This window comes from Octopus sinensis, linkage group LG1, assembly GCF_006345805.1.
Source record: "Octopus sinensis linkage group LG1, ASM634580v1, whole genome shotgun sequence".
Classification (NCBI taxonomy): domain Eukaryota; kingdom Metazoa; phylum Mollusca; class Cephalopoda; order Octopoda; family Octopodidae; genus Octopus; species Octopus sinensis.
In genome coordinates, this window is record NC_042997.1 from 134,322,142 (window position 1) to 134,347,141 (window position 25,000).

General features: G+C 40.1%; 1 protein-coding gene across 1 annotated transcript in view; it reads left to right on the forward strand.

The window, feature by feature from the left end:
* Positions 1–8,563, forward strand: part of LOC115232675 (interleukin 17-like protein) — an 11,370-nt gene extending 2,807 nt beyond the window's left edge. Inside the window, exon 2 of the mRNA XM_029802697.2 lies at positions 7,915–8,563. Coding sequence (XP_029658557.1) covers positions 7,915–8,397 — 483 coding nt within the window. The 3' untranslated portion in view covers positions 8,398–8,563. The remainder of the gene's footprint in view (positions 1–7,914) is intronic.
* The last annotated feature ends 16,437 nt before the right edge of the window (positions 8,564–25,000 follow it).

Here is a 25,000-nt window from a genome sequence, read left to right on the forward strand (position 1 = left end):
AACTCCAAGGGTATGCTGACATCAAATTTTGTGATCGACAATTACCAGAAAAAAGTAGAGAACAACAAAAGCCTCTCTATTTTGTTTTCCACAACCTCGAAATGGCCCTTGAAAACCGTCCCAAGGCCTGCAATGTGGAAGGTCCCCCGATGCTTCGGCTGCCCCGATTAGTTCCTTTCTCTAGTACAGGGATTACATGACGGTATAAATGGAACACCTTACACACACACACACACACACACACACACACACACACACACACACACACAAATACACGCACACACACATATTTATACATATATTTTTATATATATAGATATCATATCCACCACATGGTCCAGTCCTTGCAGCGGTGTGGTGGCTTGTGCGCCTCAATGACCCTGAGAGCTACGCCAGCGGAGCACAAGCTCCTGGTAGGGATTCCCATGCTGGACAGGTCAAAGGTGAGAGGCCAGACTAATATGGACCACCTCTCCCCGGAGGTAAAATTGGGTATGCTTAGGGCAAGCATCTCTTCCAAGAAAAGAAAACAACAACAACAACAAACGAAATAGTTGCAGAAGTATCGATGACAACTGAAAACCAACAAGATGTAAGAAAAAGCGAAACCTTCCCTAAGGAAAAATATGAAGCGGTGCAGTAAAATATGGAAGGGAAAAATCCACTGGGATCCAATTGTAAAGAAGAAAAGAGATCTAGCGCCGAGAACAGAGAAGAAAAGACATTCTATTTTCAAATGGATGCGTGGCGTTCAATCATATAACAATATAAATAAAAAATATATATATAGGCTTATATACATACATATATGTACATACTGACATATATATATAATATATATATATATATATATATATATATATATATATAGGCATATATATATATATATATATATATATATATATATATATATATATATATATATATGCATATATGGGTACAGGATGTTACAAAACACAAACAACGTGAAATACGAAAACATGGAATACGAACTATTTTTTGCCAAGAACAAAAGAAACAAATGGAATAACAAGACAAATAACATAAAGAACGACCCTTCAACAGTTGTCGGCTGATAAAATCCAAACCAAAAAATAGAACAAGAATATAACAGGCGGCAACAAAACATTCGAGCAGTAGATGATACAAAAAGGGACAGGATGAAACACGTACAGGTCATTCGGAGATTTCAATCTTCGGTCGAGAAGCAGATCGCCCCTGCAGCTTCGGCCGCTTAATCTCGCGATTGCTCTAATCTGGCCGGCCCCTAGGAAATCTAAGCTAAGAGCACTAGATTCTTTGGAAGAAAGCAAACGAATATATACGAAACACAAGAATGAAAAGAAAAAGAAACCAGAGAAATGGTACACAATTAAAAATACAAACAACAGGACATTAACAGCAGATGTCTTTCGACTAAGAACGAATTAAATTAAGCTGGCGTGTGTGGAAGTGAAAGCCTTACAACAGGAACATAGTAGATGAAAGTCATGAGAAGAAATACGAGAGATACTGCACGTTTGGTAGTCGAACTAGGAAAGAAAGGTCAGGCTTGGCCGAACACCAGTGACGTGGAAGGAGAGGAGAGAGTTAGCGGGTAGAGGGATTGAAGAATTACGAAGGGACGAGAAAGAGAAAAAGGGGAAAGGGACAGACTGAGGTAAAGGAGGAAGGAAAGTGATGAAAAGGAAGGGAGTGCCAAGAAATGTGAGAGAGGGTGGAAACGAGAAAAAAGAAATATATATATTTTCGAAATATATTTTGAAACGCCACGCATCCTCTTCCAAGTTTATATATATGTGTATGTATGTATGTATGTATGTATGTATGTATGTATGTATGTATGTATGTATGTATGTATGTATGTATGTATTTATGTATGTATTTATGTATGTATCTATGTATATATATGTATGTGTGTGTATGTGTGGGCGGCGTCCAGATGGATGGACGACGCCCCAGCTCCAAAAGGCAATCCTGATTGTTTTGACGCTGCGGGGACGCGTGGTAGTATGCGCGAAGTTTGAGGCGGCGCAGGAACAGGTTGACGTCCGCCCGAGTCTCGAACTCATCACAGTGGCGCGTGAGTGGCGTGAAGCGGAGACCTTTACTGAGGAGGGAGCGCTCAGCGGCGGAGAGGGGGAGGTGGGGGTATAGTGACAACAGCGCGAGGAAGCGGGGTGGTGGGAGGACTAGGGGCAGGCGGAGGGGTGCAGGGGTGTGAAGGGGAGGGTAGGGGTGGTTGGGTGAAGATGGGTTAGGCGTAGGAAGGTCACGGTGGGGGGGGGGGGGGTCCGTGGAAGGGTGGGGTAGGTGCGAAGGAGGGGGGGGGGCAGTGGGGGAGGATGGGGAAGGGGGTGAGGGGTTGAGGAGGAGGTGGAGTTTTTTGTTTTTTTGTGGTGTGTGAGGTGGTTGTAGAGTTGGTGTGGTTGAGATTAAGAATGAAGCGGAGGATAGGTTGGGTGAAGAGTGGAGGGCAGAGGGCGGAGAGAAGGAGGTAGGCCTGGGGAAGTTGATGGTCGAGGGAGTCAAGGAGGGGGCGGGTGGAGCGGATGGTGGCGCGGAGGAGGGAGCGGAGGTCCGAGCGAGGGTGGGTTCGATGAAGGGGGAGAATAGGGGGTAGCGTGGAACTTCCAGAGGAGGAAACCGCGGGGTGTGACATGATGGCGGAGGCACCGGCTAAGAAAGGAAAGATGACTAGAGTGGCGGGGTTTTCTAAAAAGCAAGCGGGAAAGTTTTTTTATAGCAGGTGCGGAACATTGTGGGGGAGAACGCGACGGGTAGCGGCTGAGGAGGGATTGAAGGTGTTGGACGAAACGAGTGCAAGTCAGGCAGGCATATGAGAAGTGGTGGCAAACAGGTAAAGGTGGGTGGTGGCGAAGCAGGAAAAAGGAGAGACAACAGGAAAACAACGAAAGAAGAAAAAGGGTGAAGACACCTCCTCCGCTCTCCCCCTCACCGCCACCAACCTCATCGTCCGCACACCCCGCACCTCCACCATCTACTTCCTTCCCAAGATCCATAAACCCTCTAATCCTGGCCGTCCCATAGTCTCTGCCTGTAATTGCCCCACTGAACTCATCTCCCTATACCTCGACCGCATCCTGTCCCCCTTAGTCGCAGCCCTCCAATCCCACATACACGACACCAACCACGCCCTCCGTCTCTTCAATTCCTTTTCCTTCCTTCCAGCCCCTCACACCTCCTCTTCACTTTAGATGTAAAATCCCTGTAAACAGTGATTCCCCACAATGACGGTCTCCTAGCCCTCCAACACTTCCTCGACCGTCGTCCCGACCCCACCCCCAGCACCCCCACCCTTCTCCGTTGGCCGAGCTCGTCCTCACCCTCAATTGCTTCACGTTCGCCGGGGAAAACGTACACAACAGGTGTCCGGGGTCGCGATGGGAACTAGGATGGGCCCCAATTTCGCCAATCTCTTTCTTGGCTACATTGAGGCCCAAGTGTTCTCCCAGTTCTCTGGGCCGACCCCCGAACTATACGGTCGCTATATCGACGACTGCGTAGGTGCCACCTCCCTTTCCCGTGAACTTCTCTGCCAATTCATCTCTTTCCTTTCCAACTTTCACCCCTCCCTTCAATTCACCTCCACCATCTCCAACACCTCTGTCAACTTCCTTGACATCTCTCTCCGCATCGATAACCCCTCCAGATCTCTCACCACCACCGCCTTTTTTAAAACCTACGGATTCCCACCTCTATCTCAACTTCTCTTCCTCCCACCCCTTCCACACCAAACGAGCCATCCCCTACTCCCAGTTCCTCCGCCTCCGACGTTTGTGCAGCCGCGACCAGGATTTCGAGACCCAATCTCAATACCTGGCCCGCATGTTCAGACTCCGAGGTTACCACCCATACTCCTCTCTGATTGCCCTCCCGCGCCCATCGCATCGACCGCACTACCGCCCTGTCTCCTTCCCCCGCCCACCCCCCAACCGCACCCCCTTCCCCCTCCTTTTCCACCCCTCTACCCTACCCCTTCGTCGCAAGATACTACGTGCCTTCCGTCGCCTCCAGCTTGATCCCACCACCCGCCCCATTTTCCCTAACCTACCCCTGTCCTCTTTCAAACGAGCCCGCAATCTGCGTGACCTCCTGGTCCACAGCACCCTCTCTCTTCCCCCTCAGCCCCACACGGATCATTCCCTTGCTCTAGATCCCGCTGCAACACTTGCCCCTTCATCACCAACACCACCGCTGTCACCGGCTCCAACCTGCACCTGTACGCATTAGGCATCTTTTACGTGCACCTCGTCTGGCCTTATTTACTGCATTAAATGCAACCTATGCGGGATGCTGTATGTAGGACAGACGGGACGCCGGTTGTCCGACCGTTTCACTGAGCACTTAAGGGACGTTTGCCTACACTCTCTTTCTCCCGTCGCACGCCACTTCCGCTCGGCCGGCCATTCCCTAGATGACATCTCAGTTGTTGGTCTCGCCCCCCACCAAGGTCGCCCACTTTCCAGGCTCCACTTGGAGCAACGCTACATCTTCACCCTACAAACTACCACCCCACACGACTTAACACAGCCCCTCCTTTTGAGATCTTTTTTTTTTTTTTTTTTTTTTTTTGGCACACCACCCCACACACCCACCCACCTGCCTCCCACACGCACACACCCACCCACCTACCTCCCACAACACCCCAACCACCTACTCCACACGCCTGTTCACACACACACACGAGACCCATCTACGTACATACATTCACACATTTAATCACACACCTTACAGACATACTAGCACACACTAACATACAAACCAACATGCACATACACACACACATACATACATACGCACACACATACATACTTACACACACACACACACCCCCAGACATACATCACACATACACCACAAACATACATACGCACATACATACAACAACACACTCACACACACACACACACCGCACGTACATACTTCACACACACAATGCAAACATACATGTAGGCACTACATACATACATGCCCACACATGCACACCCGTACACTGAATGCACACACACATACACCTTTTTGCATCCAGGCAGCCCCCCCTCTTTTGCTTTCCGGTTTTGGCTGATGGATCCTCGGTTCCCGCGTAGCGGGGCGTCCGAGGGCCTTTGCGCTCGGCGCGCCTTGCGCGCGCTGGGGGCTTGGTCGGCCCCTTGGGCTTGCGTTGTACTGCTTGTGCGTTGTGTGCGTGAGCGCGCTTTGTGCGTGTGGGCTTGCTTGCGGATGTGCGCGTACGTAGTTGCATACATACCCACAACACTCGCATGCATCCCTACCCACATACATACACGCACACCTACTCACACACACACATACCACACATACCTGCACACACACACCATACTACATAATACCATACCTACTTATCAGACAACACACACACAGACATACACCCATACACTCCAACTCACACGCATACACACACACGCATACACACGCACACGTACACATACACACACACACACACACCTACATACATACTTACACTTGTATACACACACACTTACATTCATACACACACACACCTACAACAGCTACCCTCACTCAGACATACACATCTACCTACACACACACACAACACACACGGACACACACACCCATACATACATACATCTACACACACACACCTACACACATACATACACACATACATAAACAACACACACATACACATATACCACATACGCACACACACATATACTTATACACATGCACACACACACACATACATAAATACAACACCCATATACATACATACACACATACCCACATACTCCTATACGCACATACATACACAAAGACATACACACTTACACACTCACACAAACATACACACACACATACTTACACACACACTCACTGCACGCGCACACACATGCATGACAAACCCATACACTCACACTCACATACGCACACACCAACATAAAACACGCACACGCACACACACACCTACACTCCACACCATACACACGCACCTACATACCACACGCACGCATACACACGCATCACACATACATTACACACGTACACACACCCCCACATACACATGCATACCACAACACACACAACAATGCACGGACAACACCCCCAGACATACACACATACACCTATATACACACGCCCACACACCTACATACCACATATATACACAACCACGCACACCTACATACACACACATACATACACACACATACAACGGGACACACCCACACATACTTACATACATACACCTATACACACACGCCTACACACCTAACATACACACACATGCATACACACACACACACATGTACGCACATACACACACATATACGTACATACATATATACCCACACACATGCACACCCACAACACACATACGCACATGCATGCATGCATGCACACGCGCACACCTACAACACGCATACACACACACACGCACGTACACATACATACATACACACACGCATACATACACCCATACACATACATGCATCCGACACACACATACATACACACTCACACATACATACACACACACACACTCACTCACACACCTGTATGTACGCGCACACACATGCACATACACACACTTCCCCACACCCACACGTACATACATACACACTCACACACATACACACACACACACACGGACATACATCTATGCACACACATACATACACACATACTCACATACATTCATCGGACACACTGCCACCCAGACATACACACAGACACACTCACACATCCACACACATACATACTTACGCGCATACTCGCAGGCACGCGCACATACGCAACTTGCGCCGGCTCGCGCTGCATACGCGCCGCATACACCTCGCCCTTGGCCTGACGAGACCTCCCGCCCGTTCCTGGGGACGTCGCGTGTCGTTGGGTTTTCCCACGCCTGTCTCCGCGGTACCACTCTTCCATCTTCCCATCGCTGGAGTCCTTTTTCCTTAACCCCTCCTTTTTCGTTACACACACGCGCACACATTAACACACCTTGCCTATATATATACATCACTCTTACACACATTCAATCTACTCGCCATTAATACCACCACGACACTGGACACACACACACACTACTACTCACCCACGCTGGCACCTACATAACGCCCCCACCCTTCCCCTCCCTCCCTTCCTCCTTCCTTCTTTTTCTTACTACTGACCTCCCTTCCTCCTTCCTTCTTTTCTCTTACTACTGACCTTGTCTGCTAGCTGACCACTAGTCTCGCCCTACCTCACACGCCTACACACAGACGCACACACTAACACACCCATATTTTTGTTTTTTTCATCTCGCCTCACACACACACATACACACACGCACACGCACACACTCACACATACACACACATCTGTTGGGTTACCAACCTTGTCTCCACTCTTTTGCCTTTAAAAACCCACTTTGCTCTTGTTCGTCAACATCCGCCTTCACCATGTGCAACTCGTAAACACCAGTCGTCTTTTTTCTCTTCCCTGTTGCCCGCTCTGGGATCTTTCTTTCCTCTCTCTTCCTTCTTTAGGTTTCCGACGAAGAGCTCCGCTCGAAACGTCATACCTCCCTGCTTCCATCTCCTGAGCGCCTATTAATAATAATACTGTAATTGTTCCTGTTGTTGTTGTTTTTTTGTTTCCCTTTTGGATTAAAATTATATATATATATATATGTGTATGTGTGTATATATATATATATATATATATATGTATGCATGCATGTATGTTTGTGCGCGCGTTTGTACGAGTGCATGTGCCTGTGTGTGAGTATGTGAGTATGTGTGTGCGGGTCTGATTATTTTCTTGTGTGTGTGTGTGTGTGTTATTCCTAAATTTCTTAACCCCTCTGAATTTCAGCACCATACCAAATGAAATAATATGAATTGACGAAAATATTTTTGTTTCTCACAGGCTTCCGTTCACGTTGTATTGTTCCACTTCTTCTGCTTCGTATCGTTCGTGCCATCGGCATCAATTCCTGTCCAATGCAAAATACCAACCAATTTGAAAATCCTGTATGAGAATATTGCCGATATGCCACAAATAGGAAGTGACCAGCTCGCAGTAACCGATGAGGATAAAGCTTGCCCAAAATCTTTATTCTTTACTGATATCCGTAAGCGTTCTACCTGCCCTTGGTATCTTAAATTGGTCCACGATTCATTAGTTTATCCTCCGTTACGTATGGAAGCTGTATGTCGCTGTCTAGACTGTCTAGACTCTGACAGCAACCATCTATGTGTAACTGTATACACAAAAACGACTGTCCTCAAACGTACAGGTGAATGCGTTGATGGAGAATATGTGTATAAACCAAGTGTGATTGAGATAGCTACAGCCTGCGTCTGTGCACGAAAGATCGATGTGCAGCAGAGAGATAATGCAAATCATTAGTCGTAAAAATCAGCTAAATACGAAATTATTCAATGCGTGTAACGCAAATGTTATTCATATGAAATTAAAGTTGACCACCGTGTGGTTATTATAGTTTACCTGCGCGCGCAAAGACAAATACATACACATATTTCTGTCTGTCTGTCTATCTATCTATCTATCTATCTATCTATCTATCTATCTATCTATCTATCTATCTATCTATCAAGCCAATTGTTTTTTTTGTATGTGTGTGTATTTCAAACTTTATATAGACGTACAATTTTATAATTTTTTGTCTTATTTAAATGCATATTTAAATAAATACACACACACACACACACGCACACGCACACGCACACACACACACACACGCACACGCACACACACACACACACACACCACACACACACACACTCACACACACTCACATTTATACCTCAGGCTTATTTCAGTTTCTGTCAATCAAATTCATTCACAGTTTTAATCAGCCTGAGGTTATAACAGAAGGCACATGCCCAAAGTGTCTCAAACCATATAGGTCCGAAGCAATCTTCTTAACAACATATGTATGTACATATATATATATATATCAGAGACATTCTATTTGCTGACGATGCTGCTAATGGACCGCTTCTCCCAGGCCTGCAATGACTTTGGGTTGAGCATCAGCCCGAAGAAGACAACCGTCCTGGTGCAAGGCACATCAGTAGAACCAGCCGTCACCATCGATGACTACGAACTTGAAGTTCATCAGTTTACATACCTTGGGTCCACCATCACGCCCGTCAGGAAAAAAAGCTGAATAGCTTTCATCTCGGAAGCCTACGACGCATACTCAGCATCACCGAAGTCCTGACTCGTTCTGGTCTCCCTTCCATGCACACCTTGCTGAGGCAACGTCCATTACGTTGGCTAGGCCACGTTCGCCGTATGGAGGACGGCCAAATCCCAAAAGACATTCTCTACGGAGAACTCGCTGCAGGGCAGAGAAACAAGGGCCGCTCGCAGCTGAGGTACAAGAACGTGTGCATGAGTGACATGGAGGCGCTCAACGTCGACATCAACTCCTGTGAGGTCCTGACAGCGGACTGCACCTGGTGGAAAAGCACACTTCTCACACAACTATGGATCGGTAAAGAGAAGCTGTCAGTTGCAGCTGCAGAAAAGCGAGCATGACATAAGGGATCGACAGCCGACAGACCAGAATCCACACACAGATGCGATCTATGCGACCGAGACTGTTATTCTCGCATTGGTCTCCATAACCACAGGAGGCGCTACTCAAGCCGAGCAGCCCAACCTAGTCAATAAATGGACGGACGTGGTACCCATAGTCAGCTATGACCGAACGTGGCCCAAAGCTATATACGTGTTTGTGTACTGTGTGTGTGTGTGTGTGTGTGTGTGTGTCTGAGGGAATGTATATATTTTTTACTCTCTCCTCCTCTCTCTTGATCCCTCTCTGCGCGCGCATGTATGTATGTATGTATACATGCATATCTCAGTAAACAAATGTATTTTTATAAAATGCAACAACATATACTTTTATATACATTGCTTATTCATAAAATATTCTATGCATCAAAGGTTAATGGGGTTTTTTATGGTGTATATTCTTTATTCTTTTATTCCTTTACTTGTTTCAGTAATTTTGATTGTGGCCATTCTGGAGCACCGCCTTTAGTCTAGCAAATCGACCCCGGGACTTATTCTTTGTAAGCGTCGTACTTATTTTATCGGTCTGTTTTGCCGAATCGCTAAGTTACGAGGACGTAAATGCACCAGCATCGGTTGTCAACCGATGCTGGGGAGACAACCACAGACACACGAATACACACACACACACACACACACACACACACACACACACACAAACACACACACATACAACGGGGTACCAAAACCACTCACAAGGCTTTAGTCGGCCCGAAGTTATAGTAGAAGACTCTTGCCCAAGGTGCCACGATGTGAGACTGAACCCGGAACCATGTGATTGGTAAGCAAGCTACTTACCACACAGCCACTCCAGGCAGAATAGTTAGCACGACAGGCAAAATTCTAACAGCATTTTGTCCGTCATTACGTTCCGAGTTCAAATTTAGCCGAAGTCGACTTCGACTTTCATCCTTCGGGGTCCATAAAGTATATCTGTCGATGTAATAAAGTATATCTGTCGATGTAATCAAATTCCTCTCTCTTTCGAACTGGCTGGGCTTGTGCCAAAATTTGAAACCAATAATAACTGCATATATTTATAAATACATCTACAACAAATTTGCATGCAAACATTTATATAAATCATATAGGCATAAAATATACAATACAATAAAGTTAATGAATTTTTTTTCAATATACATATATATTTAATTTATATATAATACCTGCATATATTTATAAATACATATATATATATAAATTTGCATGCAACTATTTATATAAATCATATAGGTATAAAATTTATAATACAATAAAGTTAATGGATTTTTTAAATATACATATATATCTAATTTATATAATAATAATGAATGTATATATTTGAATGTATTTTTATAATAATTTCTCCCCGACACTCATTTGTAAGAATTTTGTAAATATATTTTTTCATTACATATATCTTTCATATATGTTATTATGCAAGTAACACGCGACAAATTACTATATACCAGTTTGATTTGTAGCAAATGTATGTTACTTTCAAAACAAATAAAATGACTGGTCTTCCTTCGAAAAAAGAAACAAAAAAACAAAATAAAATCTATTACAATTACAAATGCTTTTCCTAGTTATTTTTTGTTTTATGTTTCCGTATTTATTGAAAGCGTAACTGAATGAAATACTGGGAAACAGCATGTAACGTTCAAAACATTTTCCAGTATTGTGTTGCGCTCTTTGAAATATCATTTTCTTACTGTTAATGAGTTTAGCTGTTAATAGGTAGGATTGTTTCTGAGAATATTGCCAGTATTATGTGCCGATATAAGTCATCTAACTAATGATGTGTGAATGAATATATATATATATATATATAACTCCACTACCGATGATGCCCCCTACCTGAGCATTAACGTCACCAAGACTAACAACAGCGGAAGTAGCAGCGTCAGCATAAACAAGGGGAGTATCGCCGGCAGCAACATTCGAAGATACAGCAAATGTTCCAGAAACAACTTCAAGCAGCGCCTCTCCAACCACACATCCTGGTTTAGTATCCTTGAGATATGATATGCTACATCCTTGGCCAGCCACTTGTGGTAAATGAACGATGAAAGGACTCCACACGTAATCTCATTGAAGATCTTATAAAAACCGGGCCATTACATCAACGGACGCAAGCGTTACAAACCGTATAAAGCTGAACGGGCGAGGATATTAAAGAACTCGTTTGACCAGGTTAACACCTTAAATTCCAGGACACTTCGGTCGATTCCTGTTGAAATCCTAGGATGCGCAAGCTGATTGGATGGATTTCGGATAGCGATTTAAGGGAGACAGCCCCCTGCACTTGTCCCTTCTCTTTTGTTTGTATGTTCAACACCTAATCATGAGGTTTTTTATGCCTCCACTTTGAAGAGAGGTAATAGGACACAGGTCACGAGACGTTTTAAATCCAAGCGTTTTGTGAACGCGAAGCCCTGGGTAACCTCATAGACCGACCATAACTACCTTTATCGAAATACTCCGCTACTCTATAACTTGAGCAGTTGTGTAGAGGAGTGGCAAAGGCGACAATTGTGAAGCTGGGGCGCGCACGCGTGCATGTGACAGTGTGCTTGTGTGTGTGTGTACAAACAATCACACTAACATATACTTGTATAGGAACATATATAATAGGAATATGTATATATACACGTATAACTGGGAGATATGTGGAATATGTATATATATGCATAAATATTTGGAACATATACGGGCATAGACGAGTTGGTGGTTATATCCATTGAGCAATGCTTCAACATTTCGATGGGAAAACAAAAGTATAAACATATACTAAACACAGTACATGAAAATAGCCATTTGGTAAATGTGATACATCTTCTCGGAGCAGAGACGATCTTAAATCGAGGATTTTATCATGTATATTTAATATATTTGCATTTATTTTTCAAGCACATGCCAATGACCAATCTGAGTTATTTGTCTTGACTTATTTCGTTTAAATTACCTAAGCCATTAATGTGCTTTTCTCTCTTTTTTTATATGTCAAAATCCCTTAGCTGCTAAAGATAATTTAGGACAATTGTCTTGGTGATGACGCTTGTTGAGTAAGAAGCACGGGTCCTCATATTTTTAAACAATAATCCTGTCGTTTTCGTAAATGATATGTCACCTTCGGATAAGGCGGCGAGCTGGCAGAAACGTTAGCACGCCGGGCGAAATGCTTAGCCGTATTTCGTCTGCCGTTACGTTCTGAGTTCAAATTCCGCCGAGGTCGACTTTGCTTTCATCCTTTTGAGGTCGATTAAATAAGTACCAGTTACGCACTGGGGTCGATATAATCGACTTAATCCGTTTGTCTGTCCTTGTTTGTTCTTTCCGTGTTTAGACACTTGTGGGTAGTAAAGAAATAGGAATGCCACCTTCGGAGAATACTTGATTCTTGAGTTTGTGTCCCCTCATATAGAGCTAGAATTTCAATTGATATTTGGTTATAGTGACATATCCCGTAGATATGGAGATGATTTTAATAAATCAAGAATTTATGTTCTATGCTATTTGTCTATATTGTTCAAACACATGCTCACGCTACTAGACACCCTGATTTGTTTATTTCTGCTCATTTTTGTTTAAAACATTATAATGATCTGGTTCTAATCAACTGATATATCTCGTTTAAACTGCAAAAATGATCAAAGCATACAGTCCAAATTAAGTAATGGGGGTAAAATCAAAACACATGCATGCTAATATGCATCACAATCCCCTCTGGACCAATTTTGGCTCGAAATGAAATGGGAAAACCGTCAAAATACAAGGATCTTGAATTCAAGTTACTTAAAGTGCGGGGAATAAAAGTGAAAGTGAAAGTGAAAATGAAAGTGTTAAATGTGATACATGAACAAAATGATAGAAGCCATACTACGACTCAAATACAGTAATAAAATACATTGAGATAAACTTTCATTGAGTTTGATTTCAAGAGATTTTTGAGGTGCTTCAGATACGCAGCGATGATCTCATCTTTCATTTCTCTGCGCAAGTTGTTGTCCAGCTCCAAGATCCCGAGACACGTGCTCCCACCAGCACCCATGATCTCTATTTACTCTCCGTTTGGCAGTCCTATGCTCCTGCAATCTGCTCATTTCTCACGATTTGAAGTGAGAAGCGTACAGTTTGAGATACCGAATTCCATCCCAATATAATTGCTGCACAACTGTACAGTCTCAACCAGTCTCGCCGTTTCAGTTAGATTTTGTGAACAGTTTTAAGTCGCCGAAAAAGAGAATTTGGTTGAGACGAGGTCCATTCTTCTTCAGATCATAGTGTGCGTTGACTTTATGTAGAATTACGCAAAGAAGGAATCTAGGCTATAACAAATTGCAAAGGTAAACAAGAATTTCACTGTAAGAAAACGTTTTTAATTGTTACCTCGGTTGTGAGCTGGTTGCTAAACTAAGCATGCTGTTTTTGATTAGTGTAAGCACATTTCGCAGCTACTCCACTCGTGTCAAGTGTTTTCAGAACAAATTATAACAAAATCTTTATTATAAACAAAATCTTTATTATAAATAAAAAGATATAAAATAAATAAAAAGATATAAAATAAAAAGAAAAATAATATAAAAAATATATAAGAAATTATAAAAGTATATATGTTTAGAAAAAATTACCAGATCTTTATCTTAAATAAAGAGATAAAAATAAAAATAAATATATCACAATTTAATATGAATAAAGCTTAAAAGTGAAAAAAGGTTTTACAGTTGTTTGTAAGGTATACAATAAAAATACATAAAGATAAAAAGTAATAATAGATCTTAGATAGATGTATTTTGTACTTTGGAGGCGTGGTGTTATATATAAAGCCGTTGGCTAGAATTTGATGTTTGTTCTCTGATCAATGTTTTTTTTTTATCTCTGTCTCAATTACATTTGAGTACTTCTTTTTTGCACTCTTCTAAAGCCTTTTGCCTCCATAAAAAGAGGCAAACATTATTTTTTGTCCTGTATATATATATATATATATATATATATATATATATATATACGACGGTCTTCTTTCAGTTTCCGTCTAACAAATCCTCACAAGGCTTTGGTCGGCCCGAGGCTATAGTAGAAGAAATTTATCCAAGGTGCTACGCAGCAAGACTGAACCCGGAACCATGTGGTTGGGGAGCAAGATTCTTACCACACAGCCAACCTGTGCCCATATATATTTAATTTGTAAAAATATGAAGATATACAATGTTCGCAGTTTTAAGTATAATGTATAGGTTTCAATTATGTTCAAATATCACTTGTTGTATGGAATATACTTGAGGTATTAATGTTGTTAATAGTTTAAAAAGATATAAATGCATTCACTTGTTAAGTTATAAAACGTATTAGTCATAAAATATATAAATGTTTTCCAAACCAAATATAAAAACGAAATATATTGATATTATGCAAATTATAATAACCACACGGTGGTCAACATAACGTTCCAAATCATGTGAATAACTTTTGTGCTACGCACAGGTTACAAATTGTGAGTTCATTGTTATTACGACTCATACTCGTGATTATTTTTACTGAGAATTACATCTATCTTCCGTGCACACACGCAGGCTGATGCTGTATCAATCACGTGTGGTTTATATACATACAGTCCATCAATGCATTCATCTGTACGTTTGAGGAAAGTGGATTTAGTATATACAGTCGTACATTGGTAATTTTTGTTAGAGTTCAGACAGTCTTTACAGCGACAGACTACGTCTGTACGTGATGGCGGGAAAAGTGTTGAATCATAGGTAGTGCGCAGGTACCAAGGGCAAGTTGAACGGTTACGGATGTCCTCAGAAGGTTCATAATATTTTGGGCAGCTTTTATCACCATCAGTCCGTGTTGCCCAATTACTTTCGGTTGGAGCCTTCTCAGCCGATAGAAAAAAATTATTGCCATTGGCTGCGCTGGACAGATTCTCATAGCGAACTTCTAATTTTTTTGGTATTTTACACAGGGTCGGAATTGCCGCCGAATATACAATCCAGATGCAGTTGAAGGAGGTTAAAACCTTGGAGAGAACCTGTAAGAGAGAACATATTCTCGTCAAGTGTTGCATGTACTTTACTTTTCATATAATTTATCAGAATGAACAATTGTAAGAAGAATTATTGCTTTGACAGTGACATGAATGTATGAGAATTAATGTTAATAATTTATGATTACAGCGTTTCAATGGGGGTTAAAGAACAAAACCAAATAATGTTAAAAACAAAAGGTACTTCAGCAGTTTATGATTTATATTTATTATTGCTTTAAGCGACAAAGCAACTGCAGCAGTCGACAGTGAAAGAAAGTGAGAAGTAGAAAAGAGATGAAAAATTCGGTAAGAAATTAGAGAAAATAGATAACAGCTTGACTTCCGAACCAGCAATTGTAGTTAGTCAAAATGTATGTGTGCCAGAAGCATGAGAACGTTGCTTATACATGTATACATACATATATACATACATACTTGTATACCCAGATACACACCATGTATAAATGTTATATAAATATATATAATTTAAAAATAGGATAAAATCTTTATAAGAATTTATCAAGTCGTTAGCGTGAAAAACCTCATAAGGGAAAAACTCCACCAATTTTTTCACTAAAACGATAAAAATTACTAAAGTTGATTTCTCAGCCACACTTACCACATGTAATACAACTGTATACACAGTTACAATATACTTAATGTAGTCATAAGCAAAAAACATAAAAATAATAATTTATACATTATTAGTGCAATGATGGGAGACAACATAAAATTTAATTTTAAGAAACTATCCCAAATTTATGAGAGGTATTGGGATCTAGATGATCTAAGGAATGGTATCTAGAAGTCGCATCTCATATCGTCTCTGATGAAGGAAGGGATATCCATTAATATCCCACTAGCAGTTGTAAGGCTATGTCTATGTCAGTATCTTTTTCCTCATAGCCTTGTCTTTGTTATCTCATTTTATCTAATGTATATATATATATGTGTGTGTGTGTGTATGTGTGTGTGTGTATATGTATGTACGTATATACATATATATATATATATGTGTATATATATGTGTGTATATATGTGTAGATTCTGCGACACTATGACTGGGTACTGAAGCAATTAATGAACTGCTCAAAAGTGGATGTAGTATACCTCGACTTTGCGAAGGCATTTGACAAGGTTGACCATGCAATGATATGCCACAACATACGGAGACTCGCCATCACAGATAAAGTCGGAGAGTGGCTGCATGATTTCCTAAAGGACAGGAGCCAAACTGTAGAAGCCAACGGAGCTCTCTCCACTGAGACACCAATAGTGAGTGGAGTGCCCCGGGCGCTGTGCTGGGACCACTGCTTTTCATGGTAGCCCTATCGGATATGCCATCAGTGACAAAAACAGTCATGTTTACAAGCTATACTGACTACACAAAAGTCGCGCAGTCAGTCAAGGAAACCTCTGATATTACGCTCTTACATAAAGATCTAGATGCCATTTATACATGGGCTGAGGATAACAACATGCAAATTAAAGCAAGTAAATTCCAGGCCCTCCGCTACCAGTTAAGCACTGCTCAGGAATCACGACATCAGTACGTTGGACCAAGTGGAGCAACGATTCCAGAAGCAAAAACGGTGCGTGATCTTGGAATAGAAATGAGGAACAATGCCTCATTTCACACACATATCATCAAAATGGTAGCAGTATCCAGAAGACTGGCTCGTTGGATCCTGAGAACCTTCCGGACAAGGGACCAAGAAACTATGATGACACTATGGAAGTCATTTATCCTCAGCAGCCTGGGCTTCTGCTCTCAGCTATGGTCACCTTATACTACAAGGACAATAGCAGAGCTTGAAACAGTCCAACGACATTACACAAAGAAAGTTGCATCAATGGAACGATTGAGTTACTGGAACGATTGAGAGCTGTGACTCTATTCCCTGGAACGAAGACGGGAGAGGTATGCAGTGATATATATATGAAAGTTACTGGAAGCACTGGTACCAAACTTTGGAATAAAGAGCTATACCAGACCACGAACAGGACATCACTGTGCTGTTCCCATTGTACCGACTGCTTCATCTCGAGCAAGGACGATGTACTGCAATAGCTTGGGTTTCAAGGGCCCACAGCTGTTTAACTGTCGGCCGAAGCATCTGAGGAGCCTCCATGGAGTGGATGTAGACGTTTTTAAACGTGAACTTGACCTCTGGCTCGCCGAGATCCCGGATGAGCCAATATCTGAGCAAGAAACTCAAAAGAGGGGAGTAGCATCGAACTCCATCCTTCACTAGAAGCCGGTCCGACAAAAGTGGAAAGTGGAAAGAAGATCACAATGGCGATGCTCCAGCATGGCCACAGTCATTGGACTGAAACATATGAGAAAAAATAAGAGAGAAAATATATAATTGCATACATGCACATATATATATATATATATATATATATATATATTGTGCGTGTGTCCGCGTGTCTGCGTGTATGTCCCCACCACTGCTTGAGAACCAGTGTTGGTGTGTATACTTCAACGTAAATTGGGGGTTTGAGAAAACCCGATAGAATAAGTATCAGGCTTAAGAGAGGGAAACATAATGAAGTCGATTCATTCGACTAAAATTCTTGGAGGTGGTACCAAATCGTTGTCGCAGTCAAATGGCTGAAACAAGTAAAAGAATACAAGAATATTACTTTAGTAATAATCGTTAAACTTATTGTCGAATTGGAAATGAAATAATTAACGTGCAATAAGGCATTTTACTGTAGAAACTTGAATTTGATGGTTTCACAGTGTGATATGGTTAGCGAGATACACTATTTCTCTAAGGTCTAATTTTATATAGTTACCACAAATAGGGATTACCAGGTTAAATTACTCATAATATGAAAAAAAAACTGTGTGAAAACTTGTTAATATGAAAAGTAAACCGGAAATGAAACAACGGAAAACATTTCTGTTGACTTATATAATCTATTAATAATATATCACTCACTCACTCACTCAGATTACATGGTTTCATAATCTACTTAGACACAAGAGTAGCAGAGTTACACAAATTATCATATTTTTTCTTTAAATATGGCACCAGTCTAAAACCGATTGTGTGTATATGATATATTTTCAATGTATTTCTTATTTCTTATACGTATTATGGTCGCTGGGAGGTGGAAAGGAAGTTGAAGCCACTTATTCATTGCTATGTAAATGGCAACTTGTATTCTGCAAACAGCATAATTAAAATATGTTCAACATATTAAATAATAGCATTCAGACAATCTCATAGGCAAGGGGAAAAAAGCAAGTTAAAAATAACTAGCTTCAACTCAATGACTAATTTCGACAGTTACAATAGAAGTACACATTACACAATGCTGGCCGCAGTAACAATTTTGTTCTGGTTTAGATACAAATTGAGTAGTGTTGAGTGAAGTGGGTTAGTCGATGTTGTTGACATTCAGTACGTAAGTGCTAATTTATTTTATCGACGCGGTGTTTGAAATTAGAACATAGGTTCTGCTATTTCACCGGCTTCTGATTCAAGATTGAAACTAGTCATACATACGTACAATATCGAATTTGAGCAAGTGTGAAATACTAACATTACATATAAGAGAATAAAAAATATAAAAAAAATAAAACGATAAAAACTACTAAAGTTGATTTCTCAGCCACACTGATCACATATAAAAGAACAATATACACAGCTACAATTTACCTAATGTAGTCATCAGCACATAACATATAGAGAATAATTTGTACAATATTAGTGCAATGAAGGGAGACAATATAACATTTAATTGTAAAGATCTATCCCAAATTTCCCATCCTTCGTAGAACATATTTTATTCATATCCGGTATCTTTGTGATGTTTCAGTTATTTAACTCTGGCTATGCTGGGGCGCCGCCTTGAATAGTTTCGAGTGGAACTTGCTAAGAAGCTTGCTTTCCAACCACATGGTTCCGGGTTCAGTCCCACTACGTGGTACCTTATGCGTCTGTCCTCTACAAGAGTCTCCAGCCGACCGAATTGTTGTGAGTGGATTTGTTAGGCGGAAACTGAAAGGAGCTTGTCGTATATATGTATATACTGACAGAGAATTAAGTCCGGAATCAGCCGAATCAAGTGGTCCCCACTGATAGGGTAACGGAATTGGCTGGTGTGTTCGGGCGATTACAATCCCTCTCAGTACATACGTATACTATTATGTGCTTTAACTACACAACATTAGTGCTTTTTAACATTTATTACTAGCAATGTAGGTGTTCTAATACCCTAGTCATATTTAGTGACAACTATAGTTTACCTTTTTGCAACACATAGCACACGGCTGTCTATATTAATTATGATATATATATATGAAAGGGATTGGGATCTAGAAGATCCAAAGTTTGGTATCTAGAACACCCATCTCACATCGTCTCTGAAAAAGGGATATCCATAGTATCCCAGAAACAATTGTAAGTCTATATCTATATCTTTTTTTTCCATACAAATGTCCTGAAACTCCTCATAGCCTTGGCTTCACTATTTCATTTTGTCTAATGTATATATATATATATATATATATATATATATATATATATATATATATATATATATATATATATATATATATATATATATATATGTATATATATATATATATATATATACATATATTTGTGTATGTATGCATGTACATATATATATATATATATCTATATGTCTGTGTGTGTATACATATATATTATATATATATATATGTATATATATATATATATATATATATATATATATATATATATATATATATATATATATATAATATATATATATATGTAAATATATATATGTATATATATTTATATACATATATCTGCATACGTCCCAACCACTGGCTGAGAACCGATGTTGGTGCATTTATTTCCCCGTAAATTGGGTGTTAGGCAAAATCCGATAGAATAAGTATCAAGCTCATGAAAGGGAAACGTAATGGAGTCGATTGATCTGACTAAAATTCTTGGAGGTGATACACAAGCTTTGTCGCAGTCAAATAACTGAAACAAGTAAAAGAATAGAAGAATACAATTTTAAGCTTACTTACATTAGTTATAATCATTATACTGATTGTTGACTTGGAATCGAAATAATTAACGTGGCAAGAAGATATTCTACAGTAGAAACCTGAATTTGATCGTTTCACAATGTGAGATGTTTAGCGAGTGACACTATTTCTCTAAGGTCTACTTTTATATAGTTACCACTGGATAAGGATTACCAGGTTAAATTACTCATAACGTTAAAAAAAAAAGGAGTGAAAATTTGTTAATATAAAAATAAACTGGAACGGAACTGAAACAAGGAAAAACTTTTACTCTGACATATAATCTAGTAAAAATATATCACTCACTCACTCATTCACTCACTCACTCACTCACTCACTCACTCACTCACTCACTCACTCACTCACTCACTCACTCACTCACTCACTCATTCACTCACTCACTCACTCATTCACTCACTCACTCACTCACTCACTCACTCACTCACTCACTCACTCACTCACTCATTCACTCATTCCCTCATTCACTCGCTCGCTCATTGTTTCAATCTCCTTCTTTCCTCGCATACACCCCCCACATACGCTCACGCACACACAAACATACACAGAGGTGTCTGTGACCGATAAAGTTTGTGCTTTATCTATTGTTTTTCATTAAGATCTACTTGTATAAATGTTATAGTTTCATAGTGTTGTTATGCAAATCATTTCTAAACTGGCGAAAGCTTGAAGCACCAACAATATCTGATAGGTTAAGTTTCGAAGGACACTTTCACATCTTCATTGCTATCAACATATGTTTACGATTGTTATTATTTTGTGAATTTTTCTAAATGTACATAATGTAACTAAGAAACATACAATATAATGAATATAACAGGCTAATTTGATAAATATAACTGAGAAGCGAGTGGGATGAATCGATACTGCGCTGGGCGAAATACTTAGCGGCATTTCGTCAGTATTTGCGATCTGGGTCCAATTTCCGTCGAGGTCAACTTTGCCCTTCAATCCATATTTTATCCATATCCTTTATCTTTGTGATGTTTCAGTTATTTTTCTGTGGCCCTGCCGGGGCGCAAGCCTTGAAGGGTTTCGAGTGGAACTTGCTAAGAAGCTTGCTCCCCAACCACATGGTTCTGGGTTCAGTCCCACTACGAGGCACCTAATGCGAGTGTCCCCTACAAGAGTCTCCAGCCTAGCACAGTTTTGTAGTGGGTTTGTTAGGCGGAAACTGAAAGGAGCTCGTCGTATATATTTATGTACTGACAGAGAATTAAGTCCAGAATCAGCCGAATCAAGTGGTCCCTACTGATGGGACTACATAATTGGCTGGTGTGTTCGGGCGATTACAATCCCTCTCAGTACATACGTATACAATTATGTGCTTTAACTACACAGCATTAGAACTTTTTAACATTTATTTCTAGCAATGTAGGTGTTCTAATACCCTAGTCATATTCAGTGACAATTATGGTTTTCCGTTTTGGTAACACATTGCATACGGCTGTCTATATGAATTATGATATATATATATATATATATATAATATATATATATATATATATATATATAAAATGTATGTATGTATATAGATATCTGTATGTACATATATATATATATGTATATATCTGTATGTACATATATATGTATGTGTATATGTATATATATATATATATATATATATATGCATATACGTACACATGTATATATATATGTGTGTGTATATATATAATTATATAAATATTATATATATGCATATATACATACTTATACGTACATACATGTATACATATATATACATGCATATGTGAGCACAGGACGTCACCAAATCTAAACAACTAAAAATACAAAGTACGAGAACATGAAATATGAACTTTTTTGCGAGCAACGAAAGAAAGAAATGGAAAACAAGACAAACGGCATAAAGAATGTCCCTTCATCAGTTGTCGGCTATTTTTCTACTCCCGTATTCCGAGTATTTTACGACAAGATACGCCTTCGATAAAACGGTTGCTCCGGCAAAGCAAATTAAATAAAACTTGGTATTTTGTGGAGGGTCAAAATTGTTGACAAAAACAGAGGAGTGAAAACAAACAGGAATGGCTGCTAAGTCTAAACAAGGTTGTGGTGTCGAAAGCGAAGAAACAAGCTTGGACAGGAGACAGACAAAAATACTTTTCCTTGTGCAGCAGCAACAGAAAGAAAGAAACACAAGTTAGTAGAAGAAAGAAGGATGGCCGATGGTCACCTGGGAGCCACGTGAGCAAAGAAGGAAGAGTAACACACAGTGAACTGTGAAGGGGAGAGGAAAGATTTGGAGAAAGGATGAGACAGAAAAAAGGTGAGGGAAGGGGAGGTAAAAGAATAACAGAAAGGAAGAGAGACAAAAAAACGAAAGAGTAATAGGAAGAATAGAGAGTCACATCAGAATTATTACGATAACACTTGGAAAAGGATGCGTGGCGTGCAATCATATAATAATATAAAATACATACATACATACATACATACATATATATATATATATATATATATATATATATACACACTAGCAGAGATACTCAGCGTTGCCCGTGTTACATGCAATTGAAGAATTAGACTTTTTTGTTAGATTTTCTGTAATGAACTGGAATATCTATGTTTCGAATTTTATCTAAATTGCAGATGAGAGTTATTTCCCTCTTTGCTCACCCTAAAAAATTGTAATCGTGCCGCATGTACCCCATACTACTGATTTTTATGCGCATATTCCAAAATTCTAGTCTTATTGACCTTGTTAAAAGGATTTTGCTCGTGAAAAATGAAGGTCATGGAGCTCTAAAATGTGAGAGTTAAGGCCCCTGTTGGGGGTGGGTGTCTTAATGTCAAGCGGAGAATTTGAATTGTTGAGAATCTTTTTAACTTGGGTCTTATATCTAGTGTTTGAATTTCTTTGAAATAGGAAATATATGTTCACTTGGTTTGTAAAAAAGAGTAAAGCTACAGGAAACTAAAAGACGAATGATCACAATAAGCAGTCAGCTACCCTACTCTAGTCGTTACCACTCCCAATGTAGGATTCATCACCATGCAGGTGACAGGCACAGCCGTAAGATGCATTACGAATCTATAGCAATTGGAAGGGCATGACCCAACTGAAATAAACATTAACAACTGTGTGACGTGAGGGCTAGGGAGAAATGAAAGTGTAGCCTCTGGAGAGTGCAAATGACCAACATACTGATATGTAACTGGACAGAATAAATTTACAATCTATCAATGTCTTTGAATAACCAGTCACTCATCTGGGAAGGGCTTGAAATCAATGTTACCATCTGGGGACTATGTGTGACCGAGTGATAATAAAAAGACCGAAAGGAGTTCTGCAATCAAATAACTTTACTCAACACTTTGCAACTGAATCAGTGGAGGCAAAAATGCCTCTCATTTACTTGATAATTTATGCACTACATTGCAGAAATCACAATGTAAGTGTATGTCAAAGCAAACTGTTACACTGTTGTACCATTGAATTATAAATAATGCTCATCTTTTATGCTCGGGGAACCCTACAGCTTCCAAGAGTACAACTATATTCGTCTTTACTTAGATAAAATGACAAAATTGTGGATGTTAAGTCCCCATGGGGGGGGGGTCTCTTTAACTTGTAAGAAGATGACATTTTATAAATATTACTTCGTGTCTAATATCTATGGTTAAAAGTTCATCAAGAGCGAACATTTATGAATTGTCTTGGGGGTTATGGCCCTTATGCACAGAATATAATTTCCAAATTTCATAAAGATCCATTCAGTAGTTTTGACCTAGTTTTGGATCATAAAAGAAGTGACTAAAATTTGGGAGTTAAGGCCGTCACTAGGGTGTTATGTATCTCTGTGGCCTTAAGGTACTCTTCTATAGCCAGCTCAAAACTTAACTCGTCCTGTCGAAAAGACGCTTGTCCTGACGTCCTGCTTTTGTTGTTATCCTTACCATTATTGTTTTTACGTATTTTGTATTCTTATTCGTGCTATCATTATTGTTTTTACGTATTTTTGTATTTTTATTCGTGTGACATCGTCCTTTTTCCGTCCCTGTGTTGTATACATTCGAGGCTTTCTTCCAAGGAATCTAATGCGCTTGGCTTAGATTTCCCTTAGGGGCTGCCCAGATCGGAGCAATCTCAAGATTAATCAGCCGAAATTACGAAGATGATCCGGTTCTCGACTGATGATTGAGGGCTTCGAATGTCCCGTCCGTGTTTTTTGTTTCGTCTTCTAAATGTTTCACGTTCTTGTCCCAGTTTGTATATTTTTTACACACACACACACACACACACACACACACACACACACACACACACATATATATATATATATAAATATATATATATGGATATAGATATAGATATA